Below are 23,414 nucleotides of genomic sequence, written 5' to 3'. Positions count from 1 at the left end.
ATGGTGAGGACAGGAATATAAGAGCCTCGCCCTTATATTATAAGATGTACAAGAACTCATAGGCCAGGTTGATATTAGATTGATATTAGAACAGCCTGTCAGGTGAAGCCTGATGTTTTCCATTTATTATCTCAATAAACATCTAAGTGCTAACTACCTACCAAGCTCCGTGTTAGATTTCAGGAACACAAAGATAAAAGGACAATTTCCTGTCTTTCAGACACTCACAATTCAATATAGAAATATACATAAAATCATCCATCACTAATCCTTAAATGCAATAAATCATAGAAAAGAGAGATCACTTCATTTTCATGGCTATTTCAGATATTCCAAATTTAATATCCAATTTTGCCCAAGCTCAAACCTTTTCAGTGTTTCTACTATGGTTCATATTGTCATACTCTATATAGAGATGCAGGCTAGCAACATGCTAATCATTCTTGGTTCTTCCCTCTTGTCATTACCTTCTTGCAATCATCACCAGATCCTGTAACTACCTTCTCATCTCTCAAAGATGTCCACTGTTCCCCATCTCCTTCCTGTGCTATGACCAAGCACCAGCCTCATCTGGATACCTAACTGGTAGCCTCCTAGGTTGTCTTTCCTTTCCACTCTTGTTCTTTCAGTAGAGACAGCAATCTTTTCAAAATGTAAATGAGAACAGGTTTCCCTGTGCCATCACTGGTTTCTCACTGCTCTTAGGATAATGACCTACTATAAGATAGCATTGTTAACTTAGAAGAGTGAATTTATTTTAGGGTTCTGTAACCTTGACTAGCAAAAAACCAATGGAATTGAAAAGTGCTAGTCAGTACCTAATACACAGTCCATGAACACGTACCTTAAACTGCAGCATGTCATTCTTGTGGTAGGTCACCTTCACATGGAGGGTGTTCACGGGTGTTGAGGGCAAAGCATTGGCGTAAAGAGAAGACTTTAAGGAGACAACAGCTGTGGCCCCATATGAGTCATACTGAACATCATCAACCGAATATAGATCATTGGTGAAATAGCAAAAAGGGACTCCTGGGGAAGTGGTTTCCTGAGAAGTAAAGCCAAAGTCAGCTCAGCATGTGGTCTTGGGCTTATCAAATACAGAGGGGCTGGAAAAGGTAATTTACAGGGAGATACAGCCAGAGACTATCATTTATTTCCCTATGTGCTCTTTGGTTGTGACACAAGTTTAAATTCCTGGTCTCTATGTGACATATTTTTTAAAAAATAATTTTCATTCCGGCCCCTACTTACTCTTCATATCCAGATAAAAACCCAGTTTCCTTTGGAAGTCCTTTCTTTGTGTGGATTTTAAGTAATCACATTGGTACTGGTGCTATGCTCATGGAATTGTAGGTTAAGGGTAGAGAAATTTAATTATGATAACATCATCAGCATTTTTACCTCCCAGGCACAGCCACGGGCCGTACAATTTTCTTTAGAAGCACCATTCTGATCAGGATAACAGTCTATTTTTTCTGTATCATCCGTTATCAGGTCCCATTCCACAGTGTATGCTTCTCCCAGGACAAGATCAAGCCCTGTGATAAGGGCAACCTGTGGGAATGGGAAAATGACAAAGAACTTTACTCTCATGACAACAGGCCGTGCAAAATCTGAAAATTCTTTGGGGAGAGGAATAGAAATCATACCAGACTGAATAATCCAAGTGACATACCACTGGAACCTCAATGGAGAGAACTCTATGAGGAATGGGGGTAGGAACTGCCCAATGGCAACAGGGTAGATGTCATAACTCTATGTCAATCTTATATATAACATTTTTAAAAGAATTTTGTAAAAATAAAATATTCTGTACTCACTCCTTTCTTTCCTTCTCACCTGCTTCCTCTTCCTTGTTTTGTCAGGAAGCCTCGCTTCTGCACTTCCCCTTTCATTAAACGAATGAAAGGCTAATCTCTTACTAATACAAGGCCATCCTTAGATTGGCTCATTCAGACATCTCAACCTTGAATGCTTTATCCCTACAAATGCTTGTCTGTGGAATACACTGCCCTACATAAAAGTTATCCTCTTACTATTTCAGTTTAGACACACAAGCACAGGTGTCATTCCAAATTTAGTGTATCTTCTAGCCCTCTTTCCCCCAAACCAGTATCATCCATTGGTCTAGATTGATGGCAAGAACAAAGGAATAAGAATAATATGGCCTGAGTTCTCATCTCCATTCTGCTGTGGAAATTTAGACAAAGTATTTCAATTCCCTGAGTCTGTTTCATCAATTGCAAAATTGGTGAATGGGCAAAATCATTCCATTTCTTTCTATTTCTAACACCTGAGCCTCTTCTTTTCTGTAGGCCAAAGCCTCACAACTTGAAAACTTTTAAAAATCCCACTTTCTAATTCAAATATCTAATATTTTTCTATATACTGTTATGTTGTCTCTTCTTTAGCAATTTCCTTAGAAAAAGTTCACATTTATCTAGAGATATAAAATTACATACTAAAAATTACATCCTTGTTCCATTCTCTTCTCAGTCTAAATTCATTTTGCATTTCCCTGTACTATGAATCCCATCCCTATTCATAACAATGCTCTTACAACATTGATTTGATGGTCAATAAGTGACCTTTTGACATCAGATAAGATCCTTCTCATTTTGGTACTAAGACCTTCCAAAATCTGACCATTAGTTAACTGTCCAAACTGATCTCCTTCCAAAAGTGAATCCTTCCTATTCTAGTTATACAATATTCACAGATTAATAAAAGGCTAATCTCTTACTAATACAAGGCCATCCTTAGATTGGCTCATTCTGACATCTCAACCTTGATTGCTTTATTCCCAAAATGCTTGTCTGTGGAATACACTGCTAATTGCCTGCCCTATAAAAAGTTATCCTCTTACTATTTCAGTTTAGAATACTAAAGTTCCCACTTAAGAATTAAAAATTTAATCTATGTAACACAGTTGTGGTCATGAATAGGTAAATTTTGAGCCACGCTTTTGTTTCTTGATTTAAGGGCCTGCTTCTTTATTTCCTGCTTCCTCTTTTATTTCATACTAAAGCAAGGCCATAGTGACTGGAATTAAGAAGGAGGTACTTCCAATTACAAGAGAAGAAAAAATCTCAGCCTTGACAACTTTGAGCCACTGAATAAATGCCAGCAACTGACCTCTTCCTAAAGTTCTTATTGTATAAGGAAAAAAATCAAATTTGTTTAAACCACCATTTGGCTGAATCTCCAGTCACTTGCAGCCAAATGAATCTCTAGCTGATGCATCGTCTTTCAAAGTCCAGCTCCAGTCCTATATTCTGCAAGGACTTTGTTCAATATTCCACTAAGCTTTGAGCACTGAATTAGAATAAGTTAACACTTTCCATATATTGGTTTGGGTTGCCTATCCCCTTCCCAGTAGTTTCATATGTATAAATTGTGTCTCCCCACAACCCAAATTGAAACAGAGTCCCTTTGGTCTTATATTAATTAATCTATTTAACAAACACGTATTGAATTTGTTTTCATATGTGAATCTGTCAAACTTTGCTGTACTCATCAACAAAAATGTAACACTACTTCTAACTTTATGATGTATGCATCCTCAATGGATATTATAGGGACAAAATGTCAAATGTCACTGATAAATCATTATAGTAGAAAACTAAATTTACTTATTTTCTCCAAATTTGGAAGTTCCCTCAGAAAGCATGATAACCAAGTAGCTCCCCATCCCAGATCATTCCTATAGTAAAAAGTTTTTGAGGAGAGGGTCCCTCATAATGTTAAAATATCAGAGGATCTGATTACAATCTACTCAAGAGCATCATATCTTATCACAGTTGATGAAAAGTTATTTTATTATCATCTAACCCACATGTCAAACACAAGGCCTGCGGGCCAAATCCGTCCCGCCAGGCCTTGCAATGTGGCCCGCACCGCGCTGTCATCACTGCACTCCGCTGCGTTTCCATCACAATGACAGTTCATGACTGTTCAGTAAACCATTTGGCCCGCGATTTAGGCTGGATTTTAGATTTTGGCCCCTTCTCTGATTGAGTTCGACACCCCTAATCTAACCAAATAAATAGCCATTAATTACACTTGTCAAATTCTTTGACTTAAAATTTTTTCTAAAAATCTATGTGTTGTAGTGAGAATTTATACTAGTATATTCAATACAGTTAAAAAAAAATTCTCTTCAAATTTTTTACTAAAATAATAATAATACCTCTGCCTTTCTAGCATCAGCCAGCAGGTTTTAGATCTACTTTTCCTCTATTTCTGTTTCCCACACTTCCTCTGTCCCAGAAAGAACAGAAAACTGGGGTTAGTGGGGGAGTAAGGATGAAAAGATTATTTGCCTTGCCAAAACCGGTTTGGCTCAGTGGATAGAGCGTCGGCCTGAGGACTGAAGGGTCTCAGGTTCGATTCCAGTCAAATGTACCTTGGTTGCAGGCACATCCCCAGTAGGAGGTGTGGAGGCAGATGATAGATGTTTCTCTCTCATCGATGTTTCTGACTCTATCCCTCTCCCTCCTCTCTGTAAAAAATCAATAAAACATTTTTTTTTTAAAAAAAAAAGACTATTTGCCTTTATCCCCATTTTCCAGCAACTCCCTCATCCATTCTAGTGCTAGCCCACTCCTCATTTTTTTTTTCTCTCCTCACCCTCTGACTTTCCACTCCAGGCCTCAGTGTACTTTGGTCATTTAGGACCCATGCAACCTTGGTAAAAAGGAACACCATGAGCTGTGAAGAATTCTTGGATAAACTATCTCAACCAAAGGGATTCTTACCTGTCGGTTAGAATCGTAAGTGACATTAGGAGAAACCTGACTTTGTACACCATTGCGTTTCACTATAACGTTGTTAGGTTTTTGGGTCCCAAGGATTTTAATTTCTTTAAATATTAAATTATTAGGGTCTTTGTAGGTTGACTGCAAAATCTTCACATCCAAGCGGTTCTGCAAAACAATTTAAGCACAAAGATTTAACTATAAAACATAGTTTCTCAAGTCATCAAATATTCCATCCTAGATCAGATACCCAGAACAGGTTTGAATGCCTCTTAGCTGTCTCTACTCATTTGTACTTCATTACTACAAATGTATTTTGATACTTCCTGAGCAGGAAGATATCTATATATATCTATATATATCTATATCTATCTATCTATCTATCTATCTATATATATATATATATATATATACTATATATATATATGTGTATATATATATATATATATAGAGAGAGAGAGAGAGAGAGAGAGAGAGAGAGAGAGAGAGAGAGAGAGAGAGAGGGGGTGTTAAATAACTACAATTAAATAACTGACTGCTTTGATTTATTCATTTCATTGCCTCCTTTTAACTAACCTGGTCGAGTCAGTTATTAGAAGAATGTGCTCATCTATACCATAAATGCATATGAAACTACAAATATAACTACACATACTACACAAACACACATGAGTCTTGTGGACCAATGAAAGCCCACACTTAAGATTCACAAAATATGCTACTTACTTGGGTGACGGAAAACTCACATAAGAGATAAACATTATTGGTCACAGTATCTGAAAGTAAAAGAGTAAACAAGTCAGACTCTAATCTGCCCAGCACAGGAGAACAGTTTTGACTCTGGCTGTCTTTGAAACTACATCTTCAAAAGAACAAGATTATAGACAGAGTCTCCCAGGCCAAGCCACTGTTTTCCCTTTTCCTTTCTCCTTTAACCTTGAAAAGGTTCCCTTTCGAGGACTTCCAAGAATATGCCTCAAATGAGTCTATTTCCTAAGTTCAAGCCACAAGAGTCATTAGTATATTGGAGACGAAAAAAAAAAAATGTGCTAAGAAACTAGATAAGGACACGTTGCTAGATTTTTACTGCCTTTTCACTGCTTATGTCTTTCATAGAATCGACATTTGTTCAGTAGTGTTTTGGGAGAAGGTGTCTACATTAAATGGCAGGAATGGTCTTAAAACATCTTTTCCAGGTTCCCATTGATAATAAAATGAGAGCCTATGAATATTGCTGGCCAATGGGAAAATTATATGAGGTAGAAATATGTTTTTCCTCCATCAGTGGTCCACCTACCACTACCCATAAACAGTGCTATTAAAATAAAACTCTTCTCTCCAATGATGAGTGCTACTGTGCCTGGTGAGATATCTTCCCTAGGTGAAAGACCAGAGGGGTAGCTCAAATATGCAGGTTCATAAATAGTGACATTGTCATGACAATGCTCACCTTTTGTTTCCCCATCATCCCAGAAAAGTTCGCCTTTTGCTTCTTTATTATCATCTAGGGCAATGATAAGACCAAGAGGGTTCCGTCGACTGTAGGAGAAGATATTTATATAAGAGATAAAGACTTAAAACTTAAAGAATTTTGTTAAATAAACTGAGGATAACTCTATCAGATTCAGATGGAAAAGGATCCTGGCATCAGACTGCTCTGCTTTTCTTCAGGCACAAAGACAAAATCAACAGGTGCATCTTTCTCTAGAATCATTACCCCAAACATTAGCAATAAACAGCTATGTAGGAGGCAAAACATTTAAGCACCAGAATCACACAGTAACTACAATATAAACTACTGATGCAACTATTATTCAGAATACAAACTATTAGAAAACAGAGCAATCCTAGATAACTGGTTCAGCCTAATCACTTAGGAGATGTTACATGCAGAAGTATTAACTGTGGCTGGGGATATATTTTTTCCCTGCCAGAAAACCATTTTGACTTTCAAAGCAATAAAACACAATAATGTCTATCTTTCCTAATTTTATTACTTACTAGAGGCCCAGTGCACAAAACTTGTGCACTGGGGGAGGGGTGCATACTCTCCAATCTGGGACTCCTTGGGAGATGTCCAAACAGTTTAGGCCTGATCGCATAGGCAGTCAGACATCCCTCTCACAATCCAGGTCTGCTGGCTCCTAACTGCTCACCTGCCTGCCTGATTGCCCCTAACTGCTTCTGCCTAACAGCCTGATCAACCCCTAACTGCCCCCCTGCCTGCCTGATTAACACATAACTGCTCTCCTACCAGCCTGATTACCCCCAACTGCCCTCCCCTGCTAGTCTGATCTCACCCCAATTACCCTCCCCTGCTGGCCTGATCTCACCCCCAACTGCCCTCCCCTGCCAGCGTGATAGTCCCCAATTGCCCTCCCCTGATGGCCTGGTCACTCCCAACTACTCTCCCCTGCAGGCCTGGTCCCCCCAACTGCCTTAACCTGCTGGCCTTGTTGCCCTCAACTGCCCTGTAAGTCTGATCTCACCCCTAACTGCTCTCCCCTGAAGGCCTGATCTCACTCCCAACTGCCCTCCCCTGAAGGCCTGGTCTCAGCCCCAACTGCCCTCATCTGCTGGCCAATTTGGTTCTAATTGGTCAGTTTCTATGCCAGTCAGTGTCAAAAGCTCCACCTCCTAAGCAGTCATTGGCTCTTCACAGTTCTCCCAGATTTGGTTCTGATTGGTCAGTTTCTATGCCAGACAGCATCAAAAGCTCCACTTTTTAGGCAAGCCATTGGCTCCTCACAGTTCACCTGGATACTAATTGGTCAGTTTCTATGCCAGTCAGCATCTCTGGGCCTATCAATGGAGCCTGATCAGAAAGGCAGGGCTGATCAGCAACCCCAGTGGAGGCCTGGAGAGAAATGGAAGCACAGCTGTTAGAGAGGCAAGTGCTGATCAACAGCTGCCACAGAGGGTACGGATCTGACCCTGCTTCTCTCTTCAGGCCTCTTTCTGGGCCTGATTCGCAGCCCCCTGAGCAGTCAGTGCTGGGTCACCATGGCAACCCAGAGCTGACTGCAGGACTGACTCCTAGTTGGTTAAGCCTCTGGTTGTGACAGACCCAAGGATTTTATATATTCGGATTATTAGTTTGTTTTGATAACTTCCAATTATCTGCTTTATAATTATGAATAAGAAACACAAAACACTACTCAGTAAGTTGGTGAAATAGATGGACATAGTCTACCTTCCAATTTTCTGATCATATTGCATCCCTCACTGACCTCACAGTGTGACACAAAAGTTAAAATATTTATAGAAGTCCAAAATGACACTTCTAACAGTGTGGCAGATTAGATATTCTGGAGGACACCAGACATTCTGAAGGACCCACCCACTAAAATACTACTTGATCCTAAATAAAATATAACACATGGTCCCTGCCAGGCGCTAATGTGATCCAGGACAGCAGTCCTGGCTTGCAATCAAAGAGAAAGCAAATCATCTCTGGAAGAATGAGACCCACATTTGAAACTTAAAGATCACATTTGAAAAACAAAAACTACTAATCATACAAGATAATACGCCAGCATAAAAGAAAGTTGGCAAAAACAACTATTGATTTTGATTGCACTAAGGGCTTTAAATAATTGGATTTTCAAGTAAAAAAGTATAAAATAACTATTACTGGCACATTTAACAATATTAAGGAGAAAAGGGAAAAAAATCAGCTAAACAACAAAAAAGTATAATATGACCAGAAAATTGGAAGTGGCAGCACTCCCTTTGCTGGAAGAGTTGGGAAACATTTCCTGCAGATAAAGTCTGAGTTTAATTTGAAGGATTATTAAGAACACACCAGACAAAGAATGTTTGGATCTTGAGAATATCATCCTAAGTGAAATAAGTCAGGTAGAAAAACTCAAGAATTATATGATTTCACTCAAATGTGGGATATAAAACTGAAAGCAACAAGTGAACACACAAGACAAGCAAAAACTCACAGACACAGATAACACTATAGTGGTTCCTAGAGGAAAGGGGGAAGGAGAGGTTATGAAGGGTAGAGTGGGTTGAGTGTATGGTGATGGAAAATTTGACTTGGGGTCGTGAACACACAATACAATATACAGATGATATATCAAAGAGTGGTACATTTAAAACTTATATAATTTTATTAACCAATGTCACCCAATACATTTAATTTTTTTTTTTTTGGGGGGGGGGGGGAGAGAACATACCAGGCAAAGAATGTTGGAAAAGATAATAAGTGCTTAAGCTCAAATTCAGGAAAATAGAAGGGTATGTTTAGAGAATAGCAAGATTTTCAGGATGGTAGTCTACAGGTATGTGCTAATGTGCACAGTGAGGCACATTTATTAAGTAACTTGGAAACAGCTTGTGACTTGCCTTGAATGCCCTACTAATGAAAGAATTTGCTCAAAGCAGGGGAGCAACTGATTGAGATCGTCACTTTGGAAATATAAATTAAAACCTACAGAATGACTGGCTAGAGGATTTAAAAAAACAATACCCCCTCTCAAAGGGGTTCAGGAAGATCAGGGTTTAAGGTCTTTCAAAATCTGTCTGGATGCAGTTCTAAATCACAGCTTCCTAAGAAGAGGCCTAGGGGCAGAATTTAATGACCAATCACACCTACATACACCACACACACTAGAGCATCTTCCTCCCTACTCCTCATCCTCAATGTGATATGTTAGCATCTTCTGCATGGGAACAGATGGGCAAAGAAATGACCAGTTTTGTCAACCTTCCCCTTAATGGAAACTCAGCCATGCTGTACCTGGCAACAGTGGTTGTGGCTGGCTGTTGGATGGGGAAGATGTAGCCTCCTCGAAGGTGAAGTCCAATTTTGTCTCCAGGAAGTTGCATTTCCACTTTCTGCTTCCTCCATCTTAGTCGGCTCCCCTGAAGCATGAAGACAAATCAATCACATTGGCATGATGGGACATTCACCTCCAGCTTTCATCCCTGTGTTGAATTATCTGTGACTCTCCCCTTTACCACCTACCTGAATTACTGTCTAGTCAGACAATCAAACAAGAGAAGGGGGAAAGTCAAGAACAAGTTTTGTCATAAATTAGGTTTAGGAGCTTCTACACTGGTTGAGGCATCTACATGCTGAAGCTATTTGATATATTTTATATGAACAGATAGTTCTAACCCATGACTAAGCTTAAATTGCCCCTCCAGCATTTGCCCATGAGACATTTTACTTGAGTCTTTATCGGATTTCATCATGACTGACATTAAGTGACTTAGGCTCATTTCATTGACTTGGCTGAAATTATGGAAGACACTACAGAAACACTTCTCTCTTGTCTACAAAGCTGCAGCTATGGTCTTGAAGAGTTTAAGAAAAGTCAGTGCTACTTACAGTCTCATAATCATACCAGACAGCATCAGGCACATAGGCCATCACTTTTTCTGCACCCTGAAATGAAAACAAATATACTTCTTCATGGCCCAGCATCTGAAAGGGATCACATACATTTCCTAGCATTCCCTAGGGCATTGGTCAGTAAACTGTGGCTCTCAAGCCACATGTGGCTCTTTGGCCCTTTAAATGTGGCTCTTCCACAAAATATCATTAAAAATTTGTCTCTCAAAAGAAATTTCTACTTGTACTATTGATATTTGGCTCTGTTGACTAATGAGTTTGCCAACCACTGCCCTAGGGGACTTCTTTACCATATATTGAGAGGGCGTAAATGATATTTTTGGCCTTGTATTGAATCATGCCTTTCTTCTAATGGGAATAATAAAGGTAATAACTTAGCAACAACAAAAAATCCTAAGTGGAACCACATTAAGAAAAAATGACAATAATCAAATATGTTGTGGTGAAAATTCTAGCTTCACATTGGTTATCTCATTCATACTTCACAATAGTCCCCAGTGATGGAGATTATTATTATCTCACCTTTACAGCTAAGGAACTAGCATGATGACTTATATCTATTAGATCACATTGGTACTAAGTGGCACAGGCAACAATCTCATCTTGATCGGCCTAACTTTATTTTTTAATCTTTATTGTTAAAATTATTACAAATGAACACCCCTTCCACCATTGACCTACTATACCCTGTGGCCCCACCCCGGCCCCCCAAGCCTGACTTTAGAGTGATCCTTGTTCATTTCTCCCTTCTGCTTCTACTTCACAGAACAAGTACTGATATGCTCTGAGTCTCTGACAACAAATAGGACCATTCTTAAATGCAGAGTTCCCAGTAGATGCTTCTACACTGGTTGAGAACTTGGTCAGAAAAAAAAAAAAAAAGACTTATAGAAGAAAGAAAACGTGAAAGAATCAGATATCCAACATTCCCAACCCCCAGCACATTGTAGTCAAGCCTGACTCAGCGACACAGTTTGGAAATGGGTTTGGAATAAAGATTAGAGAAATGGTTCCAAGGAGAGGGCTATAAGAACAGAAACAGACACCACCAATGTGTCTCTGTGGGAACACATACCTCATCCAGAACTGGAGTGATGAGGAGGCCAGGCCCCCATAGAAATTGTCTGTGCACATCCCAAGTGTTGCTGTCTCCATAGAACCTGGAGATTGGAGAGACATTTGCTGAGATGTGGGCCAATGCTTCCTGGAAGCTCTTCCTTCAGCCTGTCTAAAACACACAGGTTCTCTGCAAGGGGAAACTCCCCCAAATTTTTCTATGATGCCTATTCAACTCCCACCTCCCCAATCCTGCAGAGAGATCTGCTTCCTCTAGCACATGTACCCTCCTAATCTCTCCCCTGGTTAGACAGAAGTTCCTGTTCCAGTATCTATGCTAGGCATAGGCAGGTTCAAGGCTGAATTCTAATTGCCATATCTCCCTTATGAAGAAATAAGTAAAGTAAGTTGTACATTTTAAAAGTTCAACTGACCATCAAGAAGAAACTGGATCTGATCACAAAAATATAAGATAATTTACAACTTTACTCCTTTTCTTTCTTATGTTAGGTGCCTTTTAACAGAGAATTCCAGGAGATGGTAAAAACTTACCCCAAATAATCTATAATAAAAGTGTAATATGCTAATTAGACCAGATGAACTTCTGGATGAAGCCAGGGCTGCAAGGGAAGCCTGGATCTTGGGTGCCTGCTGGCGGCCAGAGAGAAACCTGGGTCCTGGATGCCAGAGGGAAGCCCAGGTCCCAGGAGCCAGAGGGAAGCCAGTTCCAGCAGCTGGGGGAAGGAAGGCCTATTCTTTCACGAATTTGAATATATAATAGAGTAGATATGTGCCTGAGGGCCTAAAATGTCAGACACATAAGGACATTAACTGTATTTTGATAAGAAAAGCCTCTTAAGTCCTAGAGCCTTAGTGTACTACAACAGAGACCAAGTTCAAACTACCAAATCCTTTAAATTAAGATTAAAGAAACCAAGGATAAAAGCATTACAATGCTTTGTCTAAGATAAAGAGTTAGTTGGTGACAGAAAAAAAGATCCCCATCCCATGACATTTAGACTAGCTTCCTTCCCAAAAGAGAACAGGCTGTCATACTTAAATAGTATCTAGGCAACAATAGCCTTGCAAATACCGACTGGGTTTGAATTGCTTCAATTGTCACTCTTGTATATGATGATATAGTTAATGTAATTAATTGCATTAACAAAAGGCCTTTGGGTTAAGTGGACTTACTCATGCAGAAGGGGCCTGGCCACGGTGTCCCCCCACCTATGAGCACGATAAAGGAGAGTGTAGAGATAGGGCAGTAGAGTGTAGCGGATGGTAAGGTAGTGCCTGGCGGAATTCAACAGCAGAGAGTTGGCTCCAAAGGAGGCAGGATCCTGGTCCTGGAAGGAAGGAAGATGTTGCAGTTGTCAGCTGGCCATGCACAACAGAAATATCTGGAGAATTCCAGACACCATTCATCACAACCGAGAGTTTACTTCCTGAAACACCTGGAAGCTTGGCCTCAGATAAGTACAGTTGGGCAAAGAGAAATCATTTCACCAAGTTAGTAGCCATTCTTACCTTGAAACTCAGTTCCCTTCACTCACTCTTTAGGGGTGATCTCTAGAGACACTGCCAGTTCAATAATTTTAAAGCATTTCCTCATTTGAGTATCATAACAATATGAGCAATGTCGATAAAGTATACAAAGGTTTGACAAAAACCTTCACAGACTTGCCATTTTCTTGACTGAAGCATAGAAATAGCAGAGGCTGTGGCACAGGGCATTTTAATGGTGCATCACAGGTCCTGGTTAATTGCAAACAGTGGTGCAAATTTGCCTGATGGAGCACCATGTAGGAGGATGACTCAACACATTCCTTAGATGCCCATAGATGTGGTCATAAAGGATGCCAAACTTATTTAGATCCTATCTCCTGGGAGACTTACCTTGAAGCCTTGGCCATTGTGATTCCTGGCAAATGGGTAGAAAGCTCCCAGCTGCATCCACCGCCTGCAGAGCTCCTCAGGGGCATCCAGTGCAAAGCCACATATGTCAGCACCCACCTGGAAGGACACACAGGCAGCTCAAAGGGAGTACATCTCCCTTTGCTTTTTACCAGGGACCTCCAAACTAAACATTGCTAACCTCTTACTGAAAAGACTAATATGGTATGATTGAATTGGTTTATATCCAGTGTCCATTCTACTTTTAGGGTCTTTGAGTAACGTACTTAATCCTCTTGTGCCTCAGTTTCCTCACTTTGTTACCAGTAAAGTAGGCATTAATTAGCCACAGAGGGTTTTACTAAGTGAAATAAGTAAAACACACACAATAACTTTTTGATGAATAGTTACTAGAAATGTTGTTTATATTATTATTTTGACCACAGTTATTGGAGTTAATTTTCCAACACCTAAACCTGATATTGTTACTCACCAATTCAAAAATTTCCAGTCTCCTTGCAGCTTATCCTATTAGCACCACAAAATCTGGCTCCAACCACCTTTCCAGCATCACTTACCATTCTAGTCCTACACACTAACTCTCACAGACTCTTCAAAATGACCTCCCACGTGAGTCAGAAAAAATATATCCACTTTTCAAAGATAAACTCAAGTGCTATTTTTTCATGAAATTTCTCTCGACTCACTTTGTTCCTTGTAATCTTGGTAAGACCTTTCTCAGGATTTCCCTTAACGGTTGATGTATATGTCCCTGTTGGCATGTTTACCCCAGCTTATCATAATTGTTTGTTTATATATGTCTCCTCTTACTAAATTATAAACTCTTTGGGGAAAGACAAGGCATTTCTGTTACTATATTTATGTTTTTCTCTGCCCTCACCATGCATACCTAACTCAGTACCTTACATATAGTAGGAGCTCAATAAATATATATGTTGAATTTAACTAAAAAATGCCAAAGTGCTGGTAATGTTATGTTTCCTTACCTGGGTGCTGGATACATGAATATATTCAGTTTGTGAAATTCATCAACTGTATACTTAAGGATATGTGCACTTTTGTGTGTGTATATTATATTCTAATAGAAAGAAATTTTCCAATGATATAACTTCAAGGTTGAACTTTCTATCTTTATAAGACAATGCAAGGAATAATGTGGTAGGATCAGAGCCATATTGTGTAGATGAAACACATATTCTCAAGATATGAAATCCCTGGGCCATGGAGAGAAGGGAGGGGAGTCTTACGATTTGAAAACTTTCTAAAATGAGGCTTTCTGGAAATTGAGGTTCGTAAGAAAATTTGGGATGTGGACTCACCATTGGGATTCCAAAAAGATTGAACTCAAGCATGCCAGGAATGGACCATCGAAGGTCATCCCAGGTGGCTGCATTGTCTCCTAACCAATGAGCTGCAAACTTGCCAGATCCCGCAAAGGTGGAACGGGTTATAATGAAGCTTCTCTTATTAGGGAACACAGTCTTGACAGCCCTAGAAAGGGAGAGAGTAGGAGTCAATGCACAGCCTTAGTGTATCTCAGCCCAGCAACACATACCAAAGGCCTCAGAAGTCTATACCCATCCACTTCTTCTAGTTCTCTGCCAGTAGTTAGAGTTGCTGATGGGGCAGATTGAATTATTAAGGATATTTATGTTCCTTTTTTTATTTTAAGGTGTTTTCTTGTGTTCGTCAATAAATCCATAATTTTCAAGACTTTCCAAAGCAGTCTTGAAAAGGGTAGTAACTAGAGCATACAAGTTTTATGGAACAAAGGCAAAATTTAACTTTACATAGCTTTGTATAAACAGGGTGGGGGAAAAGTAGGCTTACAGTTGTGAGCATACAAAACACAGATTTATTCTTGTATTATTATTTATTTATTGTATTATTTTCCATACGAACAACTGTAGACGTAGTTTTATCCCAAGCTGTACATTGGTCTTTCACAGGGTGTGATTTTAGACATACACAAAAATGAACATAGGAACCCCCTCTTGGAACTTAAATTGTTTTTAAATAGAAACACTTTGGTCACAATTTATATAATAAAAGCCTAAATGACCTTTGCAGCCAAATGACCAAAATGACTAGTCGCTATGATGCGCACTGACCACTTGGGGGCAGACGCTTAACGCAGGAGCTGCCCCCTGGTGGTCAGTGTATGTTATAGCACCCAGTCATACTGGTTGTTCCTCCATAACAGTCGCTTAGGTTTTTATTACATAGATATGTTATCTACTAGTATATTTTTAAAATAAGAAATCTGTTATATTCTTTAAAACATTTGCTTTACAATGTTTTTAACAACTTTCAAGAAGGCTAAAATCACACCATGACTTTGCTAATGAATGAATGTGGTTTTGGTCTGGCAGAAAATAGAGTAAATTCTCAATACCTTTTTCTCACTATAGAATTTGAAGCCACACACAAAGGCAGACACAGCACAGAAAGATGCTGAGCCAGAATCTAAAACCCCAAAGCACATGGAGTCTGAATTACCTAACCCTCCATCCTCCAGTCAAGACAGTGTGACAGAGAGGAAAATATGTGGGCCTAGGATTCTTGCATAAATGTGCTTACATTTTGCTTTTACAATTTATTAGCTGTTTGAACTTAGTCAAGTTACTTCTCTTTCTTTCTTGCAACTTTTCATTTATTTATGCATTCTTCCATTTCATACTTTCCATGAATATTTATAGGATTCCTCTTCCCTATGTGCTAGGTAGTTTCTTCATTCATTCAATAATAATAGCCATACTTATCTTGCAAAGTTCTTAAAAATAAACCACTGGCACCTGGTATCTAGCAAGATCAAGAATGTGCCATGTTTGATATCCATAGCAATAGTATCCTTACTCTGCTGTGGCAATCGCCATAGAGTAGCCATACAGATTGTGGACATCATACTGCTTGCCCCAGTGCTGCACTGCATCCATGCAAAGAGTCTTACAAAACAGGTACCCATCCAGGATTTCTGGAAGAAAAAAAAGGGTCAGAGAGTAAGCACCTACATTGCACATTCCCTATTATTTGACTGTCATAGAAGCTGACATGGTTCTCACTGGGCAAGCATTTACTGTGGCCATGCTGCAAATGATCATACAGAGTCCTCACCTTTGGGGTAATTACTCTGATGTATAAAGAAATTGTGCTGGCTTATACACATGTTCCCACCTGTGTGCTCATGTGAGTAGAGGCAGGCATTTGGGACAAGATGATTGAGTTAGGCTTGAGATTCAACCTGAATTCTTCAAACTCAGCTAAGTTAAATGGTTCAAAAAATGTAAATACTGGATGAAAATATAAACTAATTTCTCAATTCTTCTCTTCATTAAGCTGATATTATAAAGAATGATTGCCCAATCTCTCTTTTGTTCATTTATTCCTTTCTTCTCTGATGGGGCCAAATGACCTTTGAATTCTAACTATTGCAAAAGCTTCTTAATGGCTTATTGACTTTTGACCTATTAATTTTCAAATCCATAGTATATATTCATGCCAGGTTAATACTTCTAAAACCACTTGGCTATTATATACTTCCTTTTATTAAAATATAAGCAGGTTCCCTCACAAACAGAATAAAGTGTGAACTGTTTAGCCTCCTATCCAAGTCCTTCAACATTTAATTTTGGCCAACTGCTCCAATTTCCTATTTTTCCACCAGACTGGAAGTCTTCATAAGATGCTATAATTCTAGAAACTCATTCCTTTCTTAATCAAGACACTGTTTATCTGGGAGCCTCTTCAATAAATTCTGTGATTTCAAGGTCACTCACTGTTCAAAGTTAGTGGTGTTCAAAGTTCCATCAGAGCTCATTTGCATCATATTCATTGACTTGGACTTTGACCTCCCAAGCCATTCATTCTGGCTTCGTTTTCTCCTATGGTTCAGGTGTGTTCTTCACACTCTTAATATCACTACACTTGAGCCTTATCTGAAGATCAAGCCTGATTATCTGGTTTCTCTGTGGTAAGTCCTGTCCTTTGGAAGTAGACTCTAGAACAATACAGACTAACCACTAGCCTCTAGTATCTGAACCCCAACTTCCCCTAGGAACAGTTCAGACTATAGGTAGAATGAATAGTTTGCCCCTTTTTGAATTAATGCTTCCTTTAGGAAAGCATGGAGTGTTTTTATTTTCTTTCTTCATTTTTTCTTATGTATTACCCACATTTTCCTTTCTAAATGCACTCTTATGTACAAAATCTCTTGCCAAGTTGTCCATATATATCCTTATGAAATTAAAATACCAAATATGTATTGCCACTTTAATTAGACAAACTACTAAGACTTACTGGGAATGAATGGAGGATAATTTAGACTACTTGTGGAACATCCTGAAAGTGAACCATCAACAAAGTTGGAGAGCTCATTCATATCCTGCAAAACAGAGGTTAAAAGTTATGTCCTTTTATGAGGAATCAGAAAAATGATCCCAGATATTTCTTTTAAAAAGAGGTTCTTATATACATGGAGAAAAATAGATATTCCTATCTTCTCTATACATTGAAGTTTTCATGGAAATGGTTTTTATAAATCCCTTTAAAATTATAGCTGTCTATAATCACAGAAAATAAAAAATTTCCAAACACATTAGTGAAAATAATATTTTTAATTTATACAGTACCATATGTAAACTTATATATTCTATGTACATCCAAAAATAGCTATGAATACACACACACACACACAAATATACATATATAAAAAACATACATAAGCAAAGAGAGTGAGAGAGCAAATATGTGCCAATGGATATGCAAGTGAGGGGTCTGAAAGACTGATACCAAAATATGCCTTTGGTCAATATCATTTTAGAGGGTTTTGCTTTCATCTTTGTAGCTCTCTATATTGTTTGAATTTTCTACATTTCTCTAAAAACAGAAAAAATCTTTAATGCTAAAGCTCTCCAAATTTTGCTGAACATCTGTAGTTTTACATTTGTTTTATTTTATAACATATAAGACATTTGTCCTTACTGCAGCCACAGTTTTATCATATACCTGGGTACTCTGGCTCTGATAAATTTATCAAATATCTTCAAATGAAAAGGTCCTGAACTGATAATTGAATAATTTATGTACTTGTGACAATACAAAGAGTATGATCTATTCCTACTACTTAATTTATTTGTAAAAGAAGTGCTGAATTGGGGAAAAAACAAACCCTAATGATTTGATTTTGATTCTAAGGTACACATTTTGATAAGATTATTGGAATAGAAAAATAGGGAATTTGAACATTAAGAAGTTAAAAAGTATGACCACAAAAGAAATACACCAATTTAACACAGACAATGAAGACACTGACATTATTATATATTGTGCTTGCCTTGGTTCAGTCACCAATTCAAATGAAGATTGCATCCAATAAATCAAGAGAAAGCTGAGACTCAAAAGGACAGCAATGGAAGAATTAAGAAAGGTCATCATGAGTAAGGATTAAAGACCAAAGGTAAAATTATCCATATCTTTGTATTCCCTATTACTATGTATGGATGAGAAAATTGGACAATGGAGAAGGCTGATAAGGAAAGAATTGATTCAATTGAAATATGGTGCTGCAGGAGAGTTCTATGGATGCTGTAGACCATCAGAAAGATGAACAAGGGGGTCCTAGAGCAAATTAAGGTTGAAACATCACTGGAGGCAAAAATGTCAAAACAGCCGAGACCCGTTTGGCTCAGTGGATAGAGCGTCGGCTTGGGAACTGAAGGGTCCCGGGTTTGATTCTGGTCAAGGGCATGTACCTTGGTTGTGGGCATGTCCCCAGTAGGGGGTGTGCAAGAGGCAGCTGATCGATGACTCTCTCTCATCGATGTTTCTAACTCTCTATCTCTCTTCCTCTCTGTACAAAATCAATAAAATATTTTTTTAAAATGTCAAAACAGAAGGCAGGATTCTTTGCTAAACATATTAATTCTGTGCAAAAAAAAAAAATAGAAGGCAAAGGAAAAGAGGAAGATCAAGTATGAGATGGACTGCCTCATAAAAGAAGCCTTTGGCATGAGTCTGCAGGAGCTGAGCAGAGCTCTTGAGGACAGGACACTCTGGACTTCAGTCATTCATAGGGCCTCTAAAAGTCAGAGCCAACTCAATAGTGTGAAACACACACAAAATAGGGAGTGCTTAGAATGATTGCCATACTTGCTATCCTCTCCTTCTCTCCCATCTATGCTCCATGATTCAATTATACAATATACACAGTTCGAATACTAGCCACCAAATAATCAAAACATTAAGAACTCACAATCCAGATTCCATCAAACTCCACTTCATTGTGGAAAAGCTTAAACTCATTTGCCCACCAAACAGCACACTGAGGGTTGGTGTAATCAGGAAACACAGTTTTTCCAGGCCAGACCTGCAGGAGAAGAAAAAAATAAACAAAAGAACAAAGAAGAAAACATTGATCAGAGTAAATGAAGTGAAATGAAGTGAATAAAAGAGAATACTTTGAAAAATAAATTCCTAATATGATTAAAGCAACAGAGGGGCTCAGGCACAGGTTCTTCTCAGGAATGTGAAGCACTCCAAATACTAGAGTAAGTGTCAGGAGGTCTCAAACACAGTCATGTGATGAAAACTTTTTTTTTTTTTTTTAATTTAAGTCCTTGCTAATCTTCAGTTCTGGTTCACCCTTCCTTCTCACTTTCTCTACTCCCACTTCTAGGAATGATAAATGAGGGGAAGGACTATATATATTTCAACTGGTCCATTACACATTGTGGGTTCTAACCATCAATTACTTTTCTCTATTTCTTTCCTATCCACTTCCCCTCAGACTCTAGATACATAGGTCTTTGAAGTTATTAAAAATGAACCAGTAAGTAAAACCTTCATGGAAAACTGACAATAAAACAAAGTAGTCATACTTGTCAAATACTACAGAGAAATCAAGTAACAAAAGGGATGAAACAATTCCATTGGATTTGCCAATTATTGGGATAACTGGTGCCATTTGCCAAAGCAGTAGCAGTAAAGTGATGGGGAAAGGAAGACTACAGTCAGCTGATGAGTGAATGGGGATGAGTAAGTGCTATTGTTTAAAGGGACTTGACTGTGAAGGGTATATAAGAGCTAAGATGGCTAGTAAGTATTTGGGGATGAAGGAACAGGAAAAGTTTAGTACTAACATATATAAGGCATCTGAAAACAAGAACCAAACACACACACAGTCCCTCCACTAGCCCCCAGCTTTTCCACTAAGTTACCTCCCCAATGAGTGGAGTCACTCCATCTGAAGCATTGATCCATATCTTCATATCTAAACCCCTGTCATATGGGCCATAGGGATTACTTGAAGAAGAGTTGATGGAGATAGCTGGATCCTAAGGGGAAAAATACAGTGAAGGACAAGCTTTAAACTAGAGGCACTTAAAGGGGTTTGGGAATTGGAGACAAAGGAAGGGGAGCTTAGTGTAATAACAAGAAAGAGCAAGTGCGAGTTTGGTAGTAAATGAGGATGGCACATACCACAATGATGATCAGTTTTTGTCCGTTGTTGTGCAAATCCTTAGCAAAATCAGGAAAGCCTTTAAATTCTACTGGATTATAAGTGAAGTCCTTCCTTGCATCCATATAATCAATATCAGCATGCTGAACATCCTGAAAGAACACACACACAAAATACTCCTCCATTTAGTTCCTGGGAGTTTCCCTATTAAATTAGTTCAATTATCATTTTTATTATTCGGGATACACGCTGACTCTGTGCTGGGCTCTAAACAGAGTCCACAATTAGTCCCTGGTGTCTAAATGTTTCTTTTTCCAATGGTAATTTCAAAACAAATGGCACATCGTTTCTCTAAGACCTGGAATCAGGTTCACCACATCATCCTACCTTGTTGCTTGGCCATTGGGATTCAAAAACAATCTAAGAAACAAATCTCAACCATGACAGCAAATCACTAAGGCTATCAAAAACATAGCCAGGCACTAAATTCTACCCCATTTGCAAGATAATGGGGTATAATATACCACCCTGAATTTTGTTGTGTGCTGCTCTACTTCAAGTCTTTTTTGGTGATTATCCTTCCTTAATTGGATCTGAATGAAAATAGTGGGACCCAGATAGAAATTGACTCTTGCTCTAGGACCTATGTGTTGCCCTCCAAGGGGCTGGGGAAGGGAGAAAAGAGGATTATTCCAGAGACTATTGGATTTTTCCCTTTGTTTCACTTGTAAAATCTCACTTCAAATTATACAACAGACACATTCAAATTTATCTATTCATAACATAAAAATATTTGGTTACATGTATATACTGTCTCTTTTTGCTCACTTAAACTAGGAAAAGAAAAGCCTTGAGAACTAAATGCATTGTGTAAATAAAATGCATTATATGAAATGTAGTTAATCTAGTAATAAAAAATGTGATAAGAAAAAAAAAAAAGAAACAAAAACAGGTTGCCTCCTAACCCCATAATTGTGGCCACTAAGTAATATTTCTTACTGTAAAGAACCAGTCCTTGAAGGAATGTCTGGCCCAACAACAACAAAAAAGTCTACCACTCTAGCCCTAACTGGTTTGGTTCAGTGGCTAGAGCATTGGCCAGGGACACATGGGTGGGTTTTGGGTTTGATCCCCAGTAGGGATGTGCAGGAGGCAGTCAATCAACAATTCTCTCTCATCATTGATATTTCTCTCTCTCTCTCTCTCTCTCTCTCTCTCTCTCTCTCTCTCTCTCTCTCTCTCTCTCCTTTCCTCTTTGAAATCAATAAAAAATACATACTTTTTAAAAGTCTACCACTCTAAATATATGCAAATCTTTACATTATATATTTTTTAAAAAAATTCAGGTGGAGAAATTATAAACAATTATTCTTATTTCCCAAGGGAACTCTTAGTTTTGGAGGAATTTTTAAAACCTTACTTACGTAAGGGAGCTGTGCTGCCCGGTTTCTCTCCACAACTTCTTTCAAGTTATCTAGGGTTCCATAGTCATAACGACTGAGTTGAAATCCAAGTGCCCAGTATGCAGGTAGGACTGGCCGTCCAATGAGCTAAAAGATATTTGAAATAAAAATTAGCAAATGTTCTATCTGTATTATAAAAGGCCTGTGGCTATAATACCATAACGACCAAATGACTGGTCACCAGGAAGTGCATGGAGCACCTCTCAGGCCCTACTCCCACCCTCATCCCCACTCCCGGGGTGCCAGCAGTGTTGGTGGAGCATGCAAGGTGTTGTAGGGTGGAAGATATGGCTCTGATGTCAGGCTAGGCCTAGGGGACCCTATATACACACGATTTAATCATGTGCTGGCCCTCTGGTTTTTAATAAAAGCCTTTACTAAGCGTTGGTTTAGGGGCACAAAACACTCCATTTTTACAACACATGTTTTCATTAATGTTAGTCTATTTTTCCAGTCCCTTTATAAATCATCGAGGGTAGGGTCAATTTGTAATGGGAGATTTACAATAGCTACTTATAATAGCAGATTTTCATGAATCACACTTGCATAGTAAACTTGATTTTCTTTGTGCTCTTTAGGACTTTCTCAGTCGTCATAAGATAATTTTACCTCTAGATACTCCTGGACCACTTGTTCTGGAGTATTTCCCAAGAACACATAGAAGTCCAGAATGCCCCCAATGGTACGGTAAGTGATGGCTGGTGCGGGCTGGAGGGCAACCTCTTGATAGATTAGAAAATAAAAATTAGAATTTATTCTTATTTATTCTTGATAATTACAAAGCTTTAGATCAGATGATCACAGCCATTTGAATATTAATAAAGTAATCCTAAGATTTTTGTATACAAAGGGACAAACTGATAATCAAAGTCCACCCTGGCAGCACATGGTTGTCTAAGCACTGGTTCTGTGACAGATTTAGATCACTGGTGACTGGAGTGTCTTAATTCCTGTGTCAGGATGCAGGCTCTCATGAAAAAAACAACCAGTTTCATGCCGGGGTCCAGAATAAGCCACTGTAGCATAAAAATTATTTTAGGCTGAAGACATTCAAGTTTCTGAAATTTCTTATCAACTTAGAAGCAGAGCCTCCTAAAGGTACTCAGTTGTCATAAATGCCCTCCCCTGCAGCAATCCTAATCTTCTCTGAGACAATAAATTAACACCACAACCAAGTGCATATTGTCACAAGAATGTCATATCTCCCGAATGTTCTCCTAAGGGCTCATTTATCTTCCTGAAAAGTCATTTGCTTTACCATAGTTCTTTTCATCCCTCCCACCTCCTCTAAGAAGTTTTGTTTTGTTTTGTTTTGTTTTTGGGGGGTTTTTTTGTTTGTTTTTTTATTGTAAGTGCCTTTCTCTCCTTACATTTACCTATTAGGATGATATATCAGC

The 23,414-nt window shown here is 38.6% G+C and overlaps 1 protein-coding gene across 2 annotated transcripts in view; it reads right to left on the bottom strand.

Moving 5' to 3' along the window:
* The window catches only part of MGAM (maltase-glucoamylase), a 143,075-nt gene that overhangs the window by 93,153 nt on the left and 26,508 nt on the right, over window positions 1-23,414 (bottom strand). For both annotated transcript variants that reach the window (XM_036428984.2, XM_036428969.2), the window contains exons 9-26: window positions 22,627-22,739; window positions 21,979-22,104; window positions 20,575-20,706; window positions 20,313-20,429; window positions 19,349-19,462; window positions 17,395-17,479; window positions 15,955-16,072; window positions 14,418-14,589; window positions 13,081-13,197; window positions 12,376-12,530; window positions 11,201-11,285; window positions 10,102-10,158; window positions 9,508-9,632; window positions 6,208-6,296; window positions 5,484-5,533; window positions 4,758-4,925; window positions 1,402-1,554; window positions 845-1,045 (exon numbers count right to left, since the gene is read on the bottom strand). In XM_036428984.2, coding sequence (XP_036284877.1) covers window positions 845-1,045; window positions 1,402-1,554; window positions 4,758-4,925; window positions 5,484-5,533; window positions 6,208-6,296; window positions 9,508-9,632; window positions 10,102-10,158; window positions 11,201-11,285; window positions 12,376-12,530; window positions 13,081-13,197; window positions 14,418-14,589; window positions 15,955-16,072; window positions 17,395-17,479; window positions 19,349-19,462; window positions 20,313-20,429; window positions 20,575-20,706; window positions 21,979-22,104; window positions 22,627-22,739 — 2,177 coding nt within the window. The remainder of the gene's footprint in view (window positions 1-844; window positions 1,046-1,401; window positions 1,555-4,757; window positions 4,926-5,483; window positions 5,534-6,207; window positions 6,297-9,507; window positions 9,633-10,101; window positions 10,159-11,200; window positions 11,286-12,375; window positions 12,531-13,080; window positions 13,198-14,417; window positions 14,590-15,954; window positions 16,073-17,394; window positions 17,480-19,348; window positions 19,463-20,312; window positions 20,430-20,574; window positions 20,707-21,978; window positions 22,105-22,626; window positions 22,740-23,414) is intronic.

Source organism: Pipistrellus kuhlii, unplaced genomic scaffold, assembly GCF_014108245.1.
Source record: "Pipistrellus kuhlii isolate mPipKuh1 unplaced genomic scaffold, mPipKuh1.p scaffold_m20_p_10, whole genome shotgun sequence".
NCBI lineage: Eukaryota > Metazoa > Chordata > Mammalia > Chiroptera > Vespertilionidae > Pipistrellus > Pipistrellus kuhlii.
The sequence above is the reverse complement of the archived record's forward strand: the minus strand, read 5'-3'. Positions and strand labels throughout refer to the sequence as shown.